The sequence below is a fragment of the Lissotriton helveticus genome, chromosome 12, assembly GCF_964261635.1.
Source record: "Lissotriton helveticus chromosome 12, aLisHel1.1, whole genome shotgun sequence".
Lineage (NCBI taxonomy): Eukaryota > Metazoa > Chordata > Amphibia > Caudata > Salamandridae > Lissotriton > Lissotriton helveticus.
In genome coordinates, this window is record NC_136073.1 from 454912889 (window position 1) to 454928096 (window position 15208).

A 15208-nucleotide genomic window follows, 5' to 3' on the forward strand; every position below is an offset into this window, starting at 1 on the left:
CTAGTACGTTTTTTATTAGGTGAAGAATAATATTAATGTTCAAGTTTTTTATTATGTTGCAATAAATGAGAGGAATCCTTGGCAGCAATTATTTTCTTCTGAGAGACATCATTAATAATGTGACTACGTGCAGGGGCTTTGAAAGAATCCCAAACATGGTGGAACCCAACGTCAGGAGTGGTATTATTATGAAAGAATTCAGTGATAAATTGTTAAAAATGTGTGACAAATTGGTGATCTTGCAACAACCAATCATTGAAACGCCATCTACTGGAACCTGTGGAGGAATGAATCACCTCTAAGTCTAATATCACTGGAACATAATCAAAGATCTAATTCAGCATGAATTAGATGTGTGAGATCTTAGTTGAGGAAAATATAATCTATTTTAGATGAGGAGTGGTGGGCGGCCTCTGTCGAAAATTGTTCTATAAAAAGCCTTTTGCATAAGATTAGGAATATATTTAATAGCTGATTTCCTATCCAAAAACTGATAAAACAACTGATTACACTCACCACCTAAAATGAAATGAACATTTTTTAGATATAACAATTTCATAGAGTAAATCCCAGAATTGTGAATCCACACCATTAGGTCCATAGACATTAATAAAAGTATAAAGACAACAATTAAGTGGAGGTGTCTACCATCAGCAGCAATTTGTTTTAGAACATTATTAGATAGAGTTTTATGAAATAATATAATCACACAATTTGTATGAGGTACTGCTTGAGAACAGTAAACAGAACCAACCCAACCTTTTTTAAGCAAATGAATGTCTCTTTCAAGGAGATGAGTCTCCTGCAGCAAAGCAACATGAGAGGAGGATTTCAAAAGGTGAGTAAGAACTCTCTGTCTTTTAACAGGGCGGCGAGGACCTTTGACATTCCGAAAGATAATTCTGAAACTACTCATGTAAGAAGTTGTAAAACTTGATACATAACATAAACCTCATTAAAACATAGGAAATGCATTAAAAAGATGCATACAAACCACTATACCAATATGGATCATAAGAAAGAAAAGAAATAAGATATATGATGAAAATAGAGAAATAAATAAGCAAACGAGAAAATAAGAAAAGAAAACCAGAAGAAAAACCAATAGAAACACATAAAAAGGGAAACGAGAAGTAAAACTAGAACAATGCCAAAGAACAAGAAAATAGGAAGAAGAAGGGGAAAACAGGAAGGAAAGAAGAAAAGGGAAAGGTTGATGAGTCCGAAGAAGACCCAACAAATTAGAGACCAAAAACGTATGGAAGAGAGTCCAAAGGTCCAGGGCCATAGGGGAGAAATTGAAGAGAGAAGATAAATTGAAGAAAGAGCACCAAGGCACGTCATAAAAGACTAATCAGCCAAAGTACCCAGCCTGGTGATATAGAAGTAAAATAAAGCAATATTACGCCGGAATAGAGAAAAAAGGAAGAAAGGGAGGATGGGGACAGGAGCAGAGAGCAACAATGAAAAAAACATGCATAACCCAATTAACAAACCTACCTGTCATGATGGGACACTAGTGCAATATGGTCCAATAAAGGGAGACTAGACCACATCTGAACAATGAACAAAAGGATGATGACAACAATAACTATATAACTCACTCTTACATGATATTTTTTTAAATAGTTACTTCGTGTTCATGAAAGTACCTTGTATATGTGCTTTTTGAATTTTGATTGTAAGCCTGTTATAATAAATCAGATTATTTAATTCCTTTATAAACTCCAATCACTAATTTTGAACCTAGTCTTCAATTAAAAAGGCGTCCAAACTCCACTATTATAAGGCTATTTCAGTTGAGTTCTGACATGACAATGTCTGCTGCCAGGGCCAGCAGCTAAGGTCAAAGGCAGGTCAGGTCACAGAGAATAATCGAAGCAGCTGTTTAGTAACAAAAAAGTAAACATTGCTTTTCTTTCTCATGCTCTATTTTAACAGATTACAATGTCAAGAAGAGAGAATATGTTCATTTTTTCCACTTCTAAGATAGAGAAAAGCTTGAATCTTTCTGTTTGTTTCTACATGTCCGAGCTACTGTATTTTTTAACTGACTTGTATTGTACTGTTTCTAATATCTGTTTGCAACACATATCTAACAGGTTTTTGATGTATTTAATTGTGCACTTGAGTTTTTTTTTTATTCTTCATGTTTGCAAACATGCTCACTCTTTCATATGAAAGAGCCACACACCAAGGTTTTAAGTGATTTGTGGGAAAGGTGATGATGATCCATGTATTATATGGTATAAAGTAACCCCTGGTGCCCATGACAAGGATATTTGCACATCACCTCGGAGTTCCATAACCTTATAAACGAACTCTGCCTAGTTCTTCTACATGGTTAGGGAACTCTATGCTGACTTGCAATATCCTTATAATGTACAGCACGGGGTACTTTGTTCCTTATATAAATGTGTTGATGTAGTCTTTCATTGTGCTGCAGTGGCTCGTCCTGCTTTCTGATCAAAGAAGCATTACCCAATTTGTCCAGTAGTTTAGCATTTTTTGATATGCATTAGTTAAATGGGCTTACCTTATACACAACTTGGCTCCATTCACTGCCTCTATGACTATAGTTGTGACTTTCAACATCTATACGCACCAGGCTCCAGTCACCTTTGCTGGCAAAGGCTTCCTTAGACACTTTGGTTGTGACACTTGAATTTTCTTCTGCCCTTACCACTATCTCACCAACTGAAATCACAAAAAAAGAAAGAAATATCATGATAGTTTTCTTCACTTGGGGTGAAAAACCTTCAGCCAGGAGATAAACATCTCAAGTTTCAAAATACAACTAACACCATGTCTGAAAAAGGAATGAAAAAATTATAAATGTAATACACACAAAATAATATTTTACATATGTAACACCTTTACATTTATTGAGAATAAGCTTTATTGTGTCAGTGTTTCTGATAATAATTTAAGAATAAGTTTCCCTTTTACGTTTTTTAAAGTTATAAGCTTTTTATTTAAGTGTTCGACTGAAAACCATTGAAGTGTAAAACGTTGATTAATAATGAATCACTGCGAGGATGAATGGATGGATGGATGAAGGCTGTGTGTATGGAAGGATGCATGGCATTCATTAGAATATTTAACATTGCCTGAATTCACGGCTAGCTACCACAAGAAATATGGGACAATCTACTCTTCACCCCATCAGAAAATTGTTTCGACCGACTATCCACAGCTTTACTTGCATTTAAGTGCTGCTTGATAATGGATGCTCCCAATAGGCCAATAATTGAGGCAATGCTGTCACGGCCATAACTATTCTAAAACAAGCATTGGCAAAACCAAGAGGAATGGCATGATTTCCAGCATTTCAGAATTGCCAATGCTTGTTTTATCATGTTTGTGTAAAACTTAATTTTTGAATTGCTTCCAGGCCTTTACCAATTCAAAATATAAGCATTGTTTAAAAATAAATGTACGCTGTAGCCTTACAAACCACACTTTGCTGTAGTAGTCCCTTATACAGAAGGAACTGCACTATCACTCACAGTGGAGTTAGACAGTGGCTGAAGATGGCTTCCCCATGCTGTATGCTGTAGACATTAAGACAATATGCTAAGAAATACCACCAATATACCAAGGACAACGACAGCCAGATGTGGGTATCATCATTGGACCAGAGTTGTACATAATGTTCCTTCTACATGTAAAAATTCTGTCCAACAGGTAGTGGCTGGGGATTTCTTAATTTTCTATAATTGTCCAATAAGTGAATGGCTCCGCTTGTCAATTACTATTTCATGCGCAATGATGTTCCTGGACAGGAGCAGAGGACGCAAAGCAGGGGACGGATGTTGCTGAGTAGTGCTAGCGCCCCCCACTGCCCAGAAGATTTCTCTTTTTTTTTTTTTAACTACACGTTGTGCTTTGCATAATCAGTTGTTTAGAATATATTTATTAGTTACAAGCTATGAGGATCTTTGCATGTATAAATGTATGAATGTATTTTTGTACTATGTAGTATTTGTAAAGAGCAAATCTAACAAAAATGTAGCAGAATATTGTGCAGAGTGATGGCAGAGATTTGATTTGAAAGTGACTGCAGGTAGGGGATGATGGTTTATGATGGGTGGGTGGAATATTTACTGCATCCTGATGTAATGTTCTTTTTCCGAGTTGTGTCATCATCCCTTCCCCAAGTTGATAAGGAATAATGACAGTCCTGATGTGTATTGAATTGCCATTCCTGATCCTGGGTGCCCAGATAATGAATGAATGAATGAATGAAATAAAGTTTATATAGCGCGTAACTACCCTGAAGCCTCGTAGCGCTTGTGAGCAGACAGGCAGATGAACAGCGAATTGTTATGTAGCGCTAAAGAGGTGAGTTTTGAGCAGTCTATGAAAGATTTGCAGATTGGGTTCCCTACGGAGAGTAAGGGGAAGAGAGTTCCAAAAGCTGTAAGCATTCAATGAGAAGGAGCGACCGCCCCATCTGGATCTGCGTACTTTCCTAGTAGTAGCAAGAAAGGTGTTGCTAGAGCGAAGACTCCTGGAGGGTAAGTAGGGAACCACCATAGGGTGGATAACGGCGGGAACGATTTTACGGATAGCTCCATGGGCCAGGCACATTGCCTTAAAAAGTATTCTGGATTGAACAGGGAGCCAGTGAAGTGTATTCAGTGCAGAACGCACTGACTGCCTCCGTGGGATCTGGAGGAGTAGGCGGGCTGCACAATTCTGGGTTACTTGGAGTTTTTTAATTAGATAAAGAAGACATGTTGCCTAGTTCTTTCTTTCTTGCATTTTTTAATCTTAAGTCTGATGGTGCCTAGCTGCAGGTGTGCAAGAAATGCAGATCATGATGAGCTTATCAGCCAGATAGTTGTGGGGGGGGGGCTGAGGGGCAGTGGTGATCGCTTTGTTGGCGATGCTGCTGGATGTGAGGTCGGCAGGCCGATAAATGAAGACAGTCAAGTTACATCAGGGCGGGGGTGATGTGGTTGAATTTCTGCATGCCTCCAATGAAGCAAGCTAAGGCATGGGGGATTCCCATGAGAGGAGCCAGTGTGTGGTATGGAGACTGTGGCATAGGATATTTCCATCATACCGATGAAAGAGAACAAGGCCTTCATTGGCAGTTCTGAAGTCGTTTTCTTGGAGTTAATTTCACCATCAGAAAGCTGGTAGCGTTAGTTTTACATTTCTCTTGATGGTATGTTCCTTAAGGGTGAGCTTGACACCAAGGGTAAATCCAAGTGACTTGGCATTGGTCAAAAGTTGTTGTTTGAAACAGTCTGAGTTCATTTTATTGTGCCAAGTTTGAACTACTAGCTGCTTGTTGTTGGCAAACATTAAGAAATCACTTTTGGTGGGGTTATGCTTCTGGTAGATGAGGAAGTCATTGAAGCCTTGGAAGCCGACAGAGGATGAGTTTTTAAGTAGAGTTGTGTGTGGCCAGCCTAATGACATATTTGACGGTGTTGCTGGCTTAGCGCGCATGCATATTTGGTTCTGAAGAAAGGCATACTGACCCCCTGGGGCGGCATTAATCATATGGTTGAAACATGTCGACCTTTTGTATAGGATGTGTGAGGTCACTAATTCCTTGCCACAAATCCACCACTCTCTAAGGGCACCATTATTAAAAATACACCACGTGAGGATGTTAACCCAGAAAGCAATTTTCATTCACCCCCTCGTCTCTTCAGAAGAAAAAGAATAACTCCCAAAACTACCCATCTCCACTGTAATCAGGCATTGAAGCACATCTGTGGTGCTCTAGGTGTCTCAGTAGGACCCCAATGATGAAGCATGCCACCAACTAGGTTGGTGGGTGAGGGGTTTTTTAAGAAAACCTAAGGCGTTTTTTCATACTTTGTGTGAGGGACATCCTTAAGATATTTGGTAGCATTGCTCGCTCCACTTTGTTTTTGGATATTATGTTGGGAATGTAAGTGAGGCTTCTCTCTTCTTACTCTCCCCAGTGATAGTGAATGTTAGAAGAGAACCACACTTAGTGTTACTCCTCTGGAAATGGTGACTCTCCGTCACCATTCTCCATTCTGAATAACAAATATATTAATCGGCACATCATATGCACATGTATTTAGTGAGATTTCCGTGTTAAGTTAGCCATAGTTATTGTAAGCTTCAGTTTAAATGACTCACGCTAACTTGAAATATGCTTTTGGCTGCTGTGCTTTTTCTCTCTTTCTCTCATTGCAAAAGCCAAGCTTCAGTAGCTTGAGTTATTTAAAATATTGCAAATATTTTGCTTTCTATGAGAACTGTTTATCTGTGTGTATTCCATAGAGAGTGAATAGTTCATGCCACAAGGGAATCCTGATCTCAGCTCCAATTCTGATGTAGCCCAATGCTTGTTTCAATTTTGCAAGTGCTTCCCCCCAATTCTATTTCATAGACAGACTTTATCTGTCTCAGCAGCAACTAAACTGGGCCAAGAAAAGATCTGGATATCTCATGTCCTACTTCAATGATGTACAACCACGAGAAAAAGCTTTTCTCCAAGGAGCCATTTTAAATACCAACTCAGGGTGAAGGACTTAAATTGTGTTTTTGCTGTATGCAGCATCAGATTAGTCATCAAGGTAATCACACAATGTCAGAGAGGCCAAAGCCGCAGGCCCGTCATGGGTATGTTTTTTCCTGAACCGGATTTGAATGAAAATTTATTTTATTGATTTTTAGAGAGTGGCCTATAGCCAGGGCTGCCCAACTCGACACATGAAGCTGTAAAAGTCTTATTTCCCTGCATGCATAAAGCCGGATAGCTCATTATCATGAGGCAATGACACTGGATGACTCCAAGTGATCTTGAGGTATAGAAACGTATTGTAAAGCCATGGCCCAAACTCCTCCCTGCTACCTCCAAGGGCCAGCTGTCCTCCCACTGGCACCCATGCAAGGCTTTACTCAGGTGTACTGTGCCCAACAGCTGCTTCAATATGTCAGGGAATGGGACTCCAACAAATTGCAGAACTTGCTCTTCTCTACAAACAGTGAACAAAAAGGAATCCTGAGCCCTCTTTGAAAATAGCTGACCTGTTGACAATCAATTAATAACTTTTGTCAGTTTCGTTTTGGTTTGGTAAGTGCCCTGGCATGGTGAAGATGTGAGACGTCTGACACAAGGAATGTCTCAGACTCTCCCAGTGTACCCTTCAGTTCAAGGGTATACCCTAAGAACTAAAGGAAGAGATTTGAGCACACTCTGCATTTTCAAATTGACTAAAAAGGCAAACTATTTTCAAGATAAAAGTTAACAAACTGTGTATAGAGCAAGGAGAGACAGAGCAGAAATTGCTGAAGATGTGCTGCATTTGGTTTTCAGAGTGGGTTATGATAATCCTGGCAGGAGTGTTAATGGCACCTACATCTCTGCACAAATGCATGAACGCCCCAACTTTCTGTGACGTACTAGCATATACACATTGCTTTGCAGCAGGCATATTAATCACACGAACTCCTTAAACAGGAATTAAAGGGAAGACCTAGGGCCAGATGTAGGTCGGTCGGTAACGGCCGAAAATCGGTATTTTCGGCCGTTACCGAGCGGTATTTAAGATTTGGTAGGTAGGGGCATTATTTTACAGAATCGGTAAATTTACCGATTCGGTAAATTTACCGCTTCTGTAAAATACCGAATCGGTATTTTTACCGATTCGGTAATTCCCAGATGTAGGTGGGACTCTTCTGAGTCCCAAAGGCCCTACAAATTCGGTATTTTAACACACAATCCAATTGGGTGTTAAAATACCGAATTCAGGTGTGCATGCACATGTGTGCATGCACACCTAGCCATGTGACAGACAGACATGCCCTTAGGGCATGTCTGTGTGCCACATGGCGCACATGCCTATTTTTGGGGTGCCAGAGGGTGTCAAAGTGACACCCCCTGCACCCTTGCCAAATTCGGTATTTACCGATTCTGTAATTACAGAATCGGTATTGCCCATTGATTCCTATGGGATTCAAGGCCCATAGGAATCAATGGGCAATACCAATTTGGTATTTACAGATTTGGTAAATACCGAATCTTAAAGATTCGGTATTTACAGAATCTGTAATACCTACATCTCCCCCCTTCATATTTACCGACTCTTAAATACCGAATCGGTAAAATTCGGTATTTAAGAGTCGGTAAATATGAATTACCTACATCTGGCCCCTAGTGAATAAACATACAACTCTGCAGTGGGTGCTTTAAACCACTAGCCAAGGAATCTGCTGCCAGCGGGTATAGCCATTAAGATAGCTCGATGAGTTAAAAGTCCTAGGGCCAGATGTAGGACAGCAAATACCGGTCAGTAACGGCCGATTTCGGCCGTTACCGACCGGTATTTGGTGTTTGACAGGTAGGGGGCCTTATATTTAAGGAATCGGTATATTTACCGATTCGGTAAATTTACAGATTCTGTAAAATACCGAATCTGTACATTTACCGAATCGGTAAATACAGATGTAGGTGGCACTTCAAACAGTGCCACAGGCCATTACCAATTCGTTATTTACCATGTAATACTATTGCATGGTAAATAACGAATTCCAGTGTACATGCACATCTGTGCATGTACACCTGTGCCATGTGGCACATATACATGCCCTAAGGGCATGTATGTGTGTCACATGGCACACAAGCCAGAAACAGGGGTGCAACAGGGTGTCAAAGTGAAACCCTGTCCCCCTTGGCAATTCAGTAATTTTACCGATTCGGTAATTACCGAATCAGTATTTGCCATTGATTCCTATGGGCTTCAAGGCCCATAGGAATCAATGACAAATACCGATTCGGTAATTACCGATTCGGTAAATACCGAATCCTACCGATTCGGTATTTTTTACTGAATAATTACCTACATTAGATTTACCGATTCATGAATACTGAATCGGTAAAATTCGGCATTTATGAATCGGTAAATCTAATTTACCTACATCCAGCCCCTAGTGTGGAAATTTGTTGGAAAATTAAAGGGCACAGGCTCACATTTCATGGTGTCCAAGTCAAGTCTTCAATGTTTCTAAGGTTAATAAAATATGCACCACTGAGTTGTGTATCATTAACACATATTATTTTTAATGGCAATTAAATGCAAGTGTAATGTAACGTGTTATGGAAAAAAGTACAATGCAATGTATTGTGCACAAAAAGGAGTGTTAAAAAGAAAGATGCTGTTTTTCGGTCTGGCCTTTGATACAACTTTAGCTGTCTCACCAGACTATTGTTCATATGCTAATCATAAATATAGGATGTTGGAAATGGCCCTTACTGCAGGGTCGCCCCTGAATTGTTTGCCTTCCTCCTGCCCTTTTTGCTGAATTCGTTTTTGTTGGCTTTAGGACTCCTGGCTAACCAGTGCTAAAGTGAATGTGATCTCTCCCTAAACATGGTTTGTTTGACCTATACACAATTGGCAAATTTAATTTACTTACAGGTCCCTAATAAAGTGCACTACATGTGCACACGGTATGTAAATTAAATGCTACTAGTGGCCCTGCATGTATGCACAAAATAACCCCCTACACCATGGATGTATCAACTGTTTACATAAACTGCAGAATTATTTTGTGCCTCTCAAATCCAACATTTGTTGGAAATCGTATTTACATTTTTCTTTGTACATACCCCACTGATATACCTCAAGTACTAATATAACATATGAATCAAGACATACTAGCAGACATTTAGTACACAAATAAAAGCAAAAGAGAAATATAGTACACAGAAATACTTGTTCTTGTGGACTTTTCAATCCCCAAAATGTATTCATAAACCAATGCATGACAAAAAACACATAAATGATAACTTCAAACCACAAATACAAACTTAGATGACACAACTTATCTTTACAGATATAGATACTTTTTTTGCATTTGTGATAAAAAAAGATACATAAGTGTCCAACATATACAGTGTTCTTTAAAAAAAGACATTTAAGTAAAGTGTCCCATATGCGGTAGATTGTATTGCAACACAATGGTTTGATATCACTGGGGGAATATATTATTTTCCTCCAGGTGTATTGTCCTGTTGGTACCAAGGGGCCCTATAGGGTCGGGGCACAAGCTACATCAAAGGTTTATTGTTCTATGAGGTCTAAGTCCTCTAAGTCTGTTCTGTGGTTGTTGTTAACCTCTTGTAGGTAAATGTGACCTTGGGCCCTGAGCTACGGCGATGCGTTTCGATCTACTGGGTAAGCCTAGCACTTTGATGAAGGTCTTCTACAGGCCTTTCTGCTGTTAGGGACACTGGATGTCGAACATAAAACAAGGGAAAGGAGGTCATGATTCTCTATAACAAAGTGTATAATGCAGCAAGGTGTTAATTGGCATTAGTAGCCCTACATCTGAAATGTACTGTGTCTCTGTTCCTTTGGGAGGGTCAATAAATACCACAGAGGTGTCACGTCCCATCTGGTATGTCTGTGCAGCACTGCTGAACCCTCAACACATGAGAAATACCGTCCTCAATTGTAAGCAGATTATCCAAAGTAAGGCGAAGTTAGCAGCTAAACGCCACACAAAGGTAGGCAGCTTTCTTATTTTCACATCATTCAAAGCCATACCAAGAGGAGGTATCAAAGCATCCAGCATAGCCATCAGTATTTGTCCAAAACCAAGTTTCACTCTTCTAAGACACATATCATCCTATCACTTGTTAATTTGATAAACAGGAATTAAATACTAACGCAAGATAGCAGCTTCCCACCCAATTACGTTTGAGATTCAAACAACAGTTTTGCCACAGACATAATAAATTCCTCTAAATATTTGTTTTTCACTAAAAACACATCCTCAATCAGATCACTCTGATCACACTCACTCTTTCCTACCATTTCTATTGACTCATCACTTTCATGCACCATACACATCACTCCATTCTTGTCTTACTCACTTTTCAGCATAGGATGTATATCTCTCTGCAGCCAATGCTTGATATTCAGTCTCTCTTGTCTTTTCCCAATTTCTACTGATTTACACTTTTCTTTCATTATATTCTCTAGTAAATTCACATTCCACATCACTCATTTTAGACACAAACTTGTTAAACATGTTATGTCCCTCATTAGTTTGTATTATCAATCTAAAATGATTAGAAACATACTCTAAATCTTCATTTTTCAGGAAGTTCACTCACAGGAAGCATTGTAGTCAGTAAGATAAGGTTAAACGAACTATTTACTACCAAGAAAGCTAAAATATGTATGATAATGAATAAGTTAAAGGAAACTCTGAGAGGTAACCCCCTCTGAACCAGTAACTGTGAGAAATGTACACACATTAAAGTTAATTAACTTTCATGATATGTGTGATTTAGCTAACAAATTAGAATAAACATTTTCAGAAAATTCTCTCTAGACTTATTTTAATGTGATATTTGTAGAACTACTATGCTATTGTGTGGCGTGATTAATTCAATATTTTTAATTCATCCAATGGACAAGATCAAGCTTCACAAATAGCCCAACTAAAATTAATAGCAACAAAATTAGTAAAACTATAGCTTGAATTGAATAACATATCTGCCTGCTAATTGCCTTACTAAATCTAAACAAATTCTAAAACAAAACAACATTTTATTACTACTTTTTAAAGTGCAAAATCAAATATCAAAACCTTATCTACTTTGAATGTTCTGCTTATAGACTCAGTTCATATATTCAATGTAAGTCCAAGAAAGGAACCCCATTATGTTCATCTGGATACCTAAAGTGCAAAACAAAGCAGACTCGAACTATGAATAATAGGCAACCGAAAATAAATCTTCAATAACTCAAAGAATCCAGTCTCAATAATTCAGTTCAGGAAGTTATTCAATAGTGATCTTCTTCAGTTTTATTAATAACTTTTCAAAATTCATGGAGGTTCATCAACAGTCAATTGACAATTTGTTAATTTGATGACTTTCAGATCCTCCTCTGGCTTTCTTTTATATAAGGAGGTCCACTCAGCAGCTGCACATTTTCTATTTGATACCCTTATTTGTGCTGTTCTTTTGAATGGTGGCTGTTCACTTTCACTGTCATTAAAGTATTGTTTTACCTTGTCTGGTTCCTCTCGGGTGGATTCTGGTCATTTGACTTTCTTAAGCACTTGTTTTCTCCCTCTCACAGGTTCAGGCCATTTATCTCCTTGATGCACTTTTACAACCTCAGATCCGCTTCTGACTACTGGCAGCATCCTTATCTTCACTTACCACTTGGCTAATATATCTGTCTAGAACAGCTTGAGTCTCTCTTTCACTACAAACAGATTTGGGGGGTTTCGAAGCATGAAGTCTCAGTTTCTCTCCTTAATTTTTAGTTCATGTTTCTTGGTTTTCTATTTGTACTTATTGTTCTTGAACTAGAACATGATTTTGATCTTGATTTTCATCTTCACCAGCCCCCTCTGGATCCATGCAACAAGCTTGTGTTTGACACTGCGAGCCAGTGGTTGTTGTCACCATTTGTTCATCTGCACTCTTCACTCACTCTGTGTCAAATGTGTGGATCCATTGTGACATGTCTACTTATTCCACAGTGGTATTTGCCACAAGGATCACTTGGTGTGGAACTTTCCACTTTGGCTCCAGGTAGCATTTGAATGAGCCTCTTCAATATCACCACATCATAAAACTGGAGCCTATAGCATAATTCTTCTTTTGATCAGGGTGTTACCAAATTCGCCTGATGAGAGATAAGTTGTGCAAATCGCCAGACCTATGCATTAGTCAAATACAACATTGTCACTTATAGTCACAAGTGCAGCTAAAGGGACACAAGGAGTTCTCATTGCTCTCCCCATTGTCACCTCATAAAGAAAGAGTCCTGTCCTTTTATTTGGAGTATTCCTGAGACTCATCAGCACACATGGAAGTGTGCCTAGCCATTTGACTGATGTTGAGGCACGGACATTTGCTAGCTTAGGCTTCACAGTAATTTCATTATTTCACTCTTAAAATGACTTCCTTTACCAGAATCTCAGGATGTCGGCATACCAAATCTAGGGATTAACTCCCTCAATAATAGTTTGGCTACTGTACTGTTGCATCAACCTTTTGAGTGTCCTCAACCCATGATGAGAAAAGGCACACAACCACTAAAATGTATCTCAAATTATTGTGAACAGGCATCTGTACAAAGTCTATCTGGAATCTGGTGAAGGGGCCCTCAGACTTACCTATGTGACTCACTGTCACTATTTTTTTCTTCCCTTCATTGGTTTGTTGGCAGGTGACATAATGTTGATACAGACTTTCAGCTACTGTTTTAAAGTGTGGATTAAACCAGTATTTATTAAAATGTCTGACCATGGCATTATGACCAATATGTGCAGGGCCATTATTAACCTGGACATTGGTGATGCTATTAAATTGGGATGGACATACTGTTTTTCAACCGACACCCAAACTTAATTTTGATCCTTTGTACAACCTGCTGTTTCCCATTTCCTTTTCTCTTCATCTGATGCCTCATTTTGGTGCTCTTTAAGCTCATCCAGCTCATTCACAATCTGTGCTACAGTTGGCAAGAAACAATTCACATTTTCATGTTCCATTTGCATTGTTCCTTTGAATTAAAAGTAGCTGTTGGACCAGCCCTCTTTTGGCGTGGCTCCCCTGTCATTTTGCTTTCTGACCTTCCAGTTTTGACTCTTCTTGCTGGTTTCATGTCGCTGCGCACTTTTTCACTGCTGTTCAGTGTTAAAGTTCAAGTGCTTTTGTTGTGAATTGTGTTATGAATTGGTGTTTAAATGATTGGCATATTTGATTTACTACTAAGTCCCTAGTAAAGTGCACTGAGGTTTACAGGGCCTCTAAATCAAATGCTGCAAGCCCTGGTTGTGCAACCCACATAAGCAGCCCTGAAAATGGTTCTTAGACCTGCCACTCAGTATCTGCCCGCAGTTTATAACTGCCATGTCGACCTGGCAAGTGCGCCCACTTGCCAGGCCCTAATCTTCCATTTTCGTACAAGTAAGTCACCCATAAGGCCCAAGGTACCCCTGTGGGCAGGGTGCTGTGTATGTTAAAGGTAGGACATGTACTGGTTTGTGTGACATGTCCTGGTAGGGAGGTGTGTGTGTGTAGATGTGTAAAGGTGGTTAAAAGAGGTTGGGTAGTCCACAGAGAAATTTTAATAAAGTGGCGCAGCTCCCTTGATGGACATCGACAACCAGGTGTCCTAAGGCCGGGCGTTACCGTGGGAACACACGCTCTATGATATACGGGTTTCCACAAGTAGTGTAGATAGTTTCACTTGGTCCTGAGGAAATGCTGAGTATCACTCTGAACATGATAGCATGAAACATGTCGACCATTCTTTGCTAGAGTAGGTTTTTGCTTCGACGGGCCCTCAAGCCTGGTAAAGCAACCACTCACCTTGTTTTTACTGAGGCGGGTTACCACTTTATTAAAATTTCTCTGTGGACTACCCAACCTCTTTTAACCACCTTTACACATCTACACACACACACACCTCCCTCGATCATTCCCTAGGGCCCTCACACCCACAGCACCATACGGCAGGAACAAAAGATCCCCACCAAAGAGCCCCTTTATGGGTGCCCATTGGGTATTGCATCGCCGACCCGTCGAGGGGCGAGCCCATATGATGAAGCATGACACCTAGCTTGCTGGGCGTGTGAGGTCTCTAGTTCCAAAAGGAGGATGCCCCTTCTGTGTGCCTTCACTCACTTTCTTTTTATAACTGTCTTTTCCTTAATTCTCGTTTGATCCAGTGGAACTGTGCACTCCTTCTTTATTGACATTGTGGCTTTGGAGAGACACAGGCTTGGGCTGTGCATTCTCTTCATACAGCCACTGGGGGGGGGGTTCTTGCCTTTCCTGGAAGAATCAGGGCTGGGCTGATTAGGCCTGGCCTGCATTTAGAGTAGTGGGAGGAGATTTCCTTTTACCTGAATGGGACTGGTCTGCTTTCAACAATGCTGTCTCCACCTCCTGCCGGGAAGCTGGGCCAGAGAGGTCCGAAGTAGTTTGGAGTAGGCACAGAGCCTTTTTGTCTGAGAGAGCAAAGAGAAACTGAGTATAAATATTGGGGTCCAAACCCCGCAACTTTTTAACTCACTGGAATCAAGGAACCTGCCAAGAAGAAGAGCTGGAAGAACTGCCAGGAGGAGTACTGCCCATTTGCTGTGTTATTGCTTTGCTGGTTTGGCCTGCAGTTGCTGCTTCTGCCTTGGGCAGTGAAAGGACTGGACTGAACTTTCTACACTTGTGCTGAAT

General features: G+C 39.9%; 1 protein-coding gene across 1 annotated transcript in view; it reads right to left on the minus strand.

The window, feature by feature from the left end:
• LOC144798348 (5-hydroxytryptamine receptor 3A-like) overlaps positions 1–15208 on the minus strand; it is a 431839-nt gene that overhangs the window by 137037 nt on the left and 279594 nt on the right. The window contains exon 6 of the mRNA XM_078669182.1: positions 2537–2697. Coding sequence (XP_078525308.1) covers positions 2537–2697 — 161 coding nt within the window. The remainder of the gene's footprint in view (positions 1–2536; positions 2698–15208) is intronic.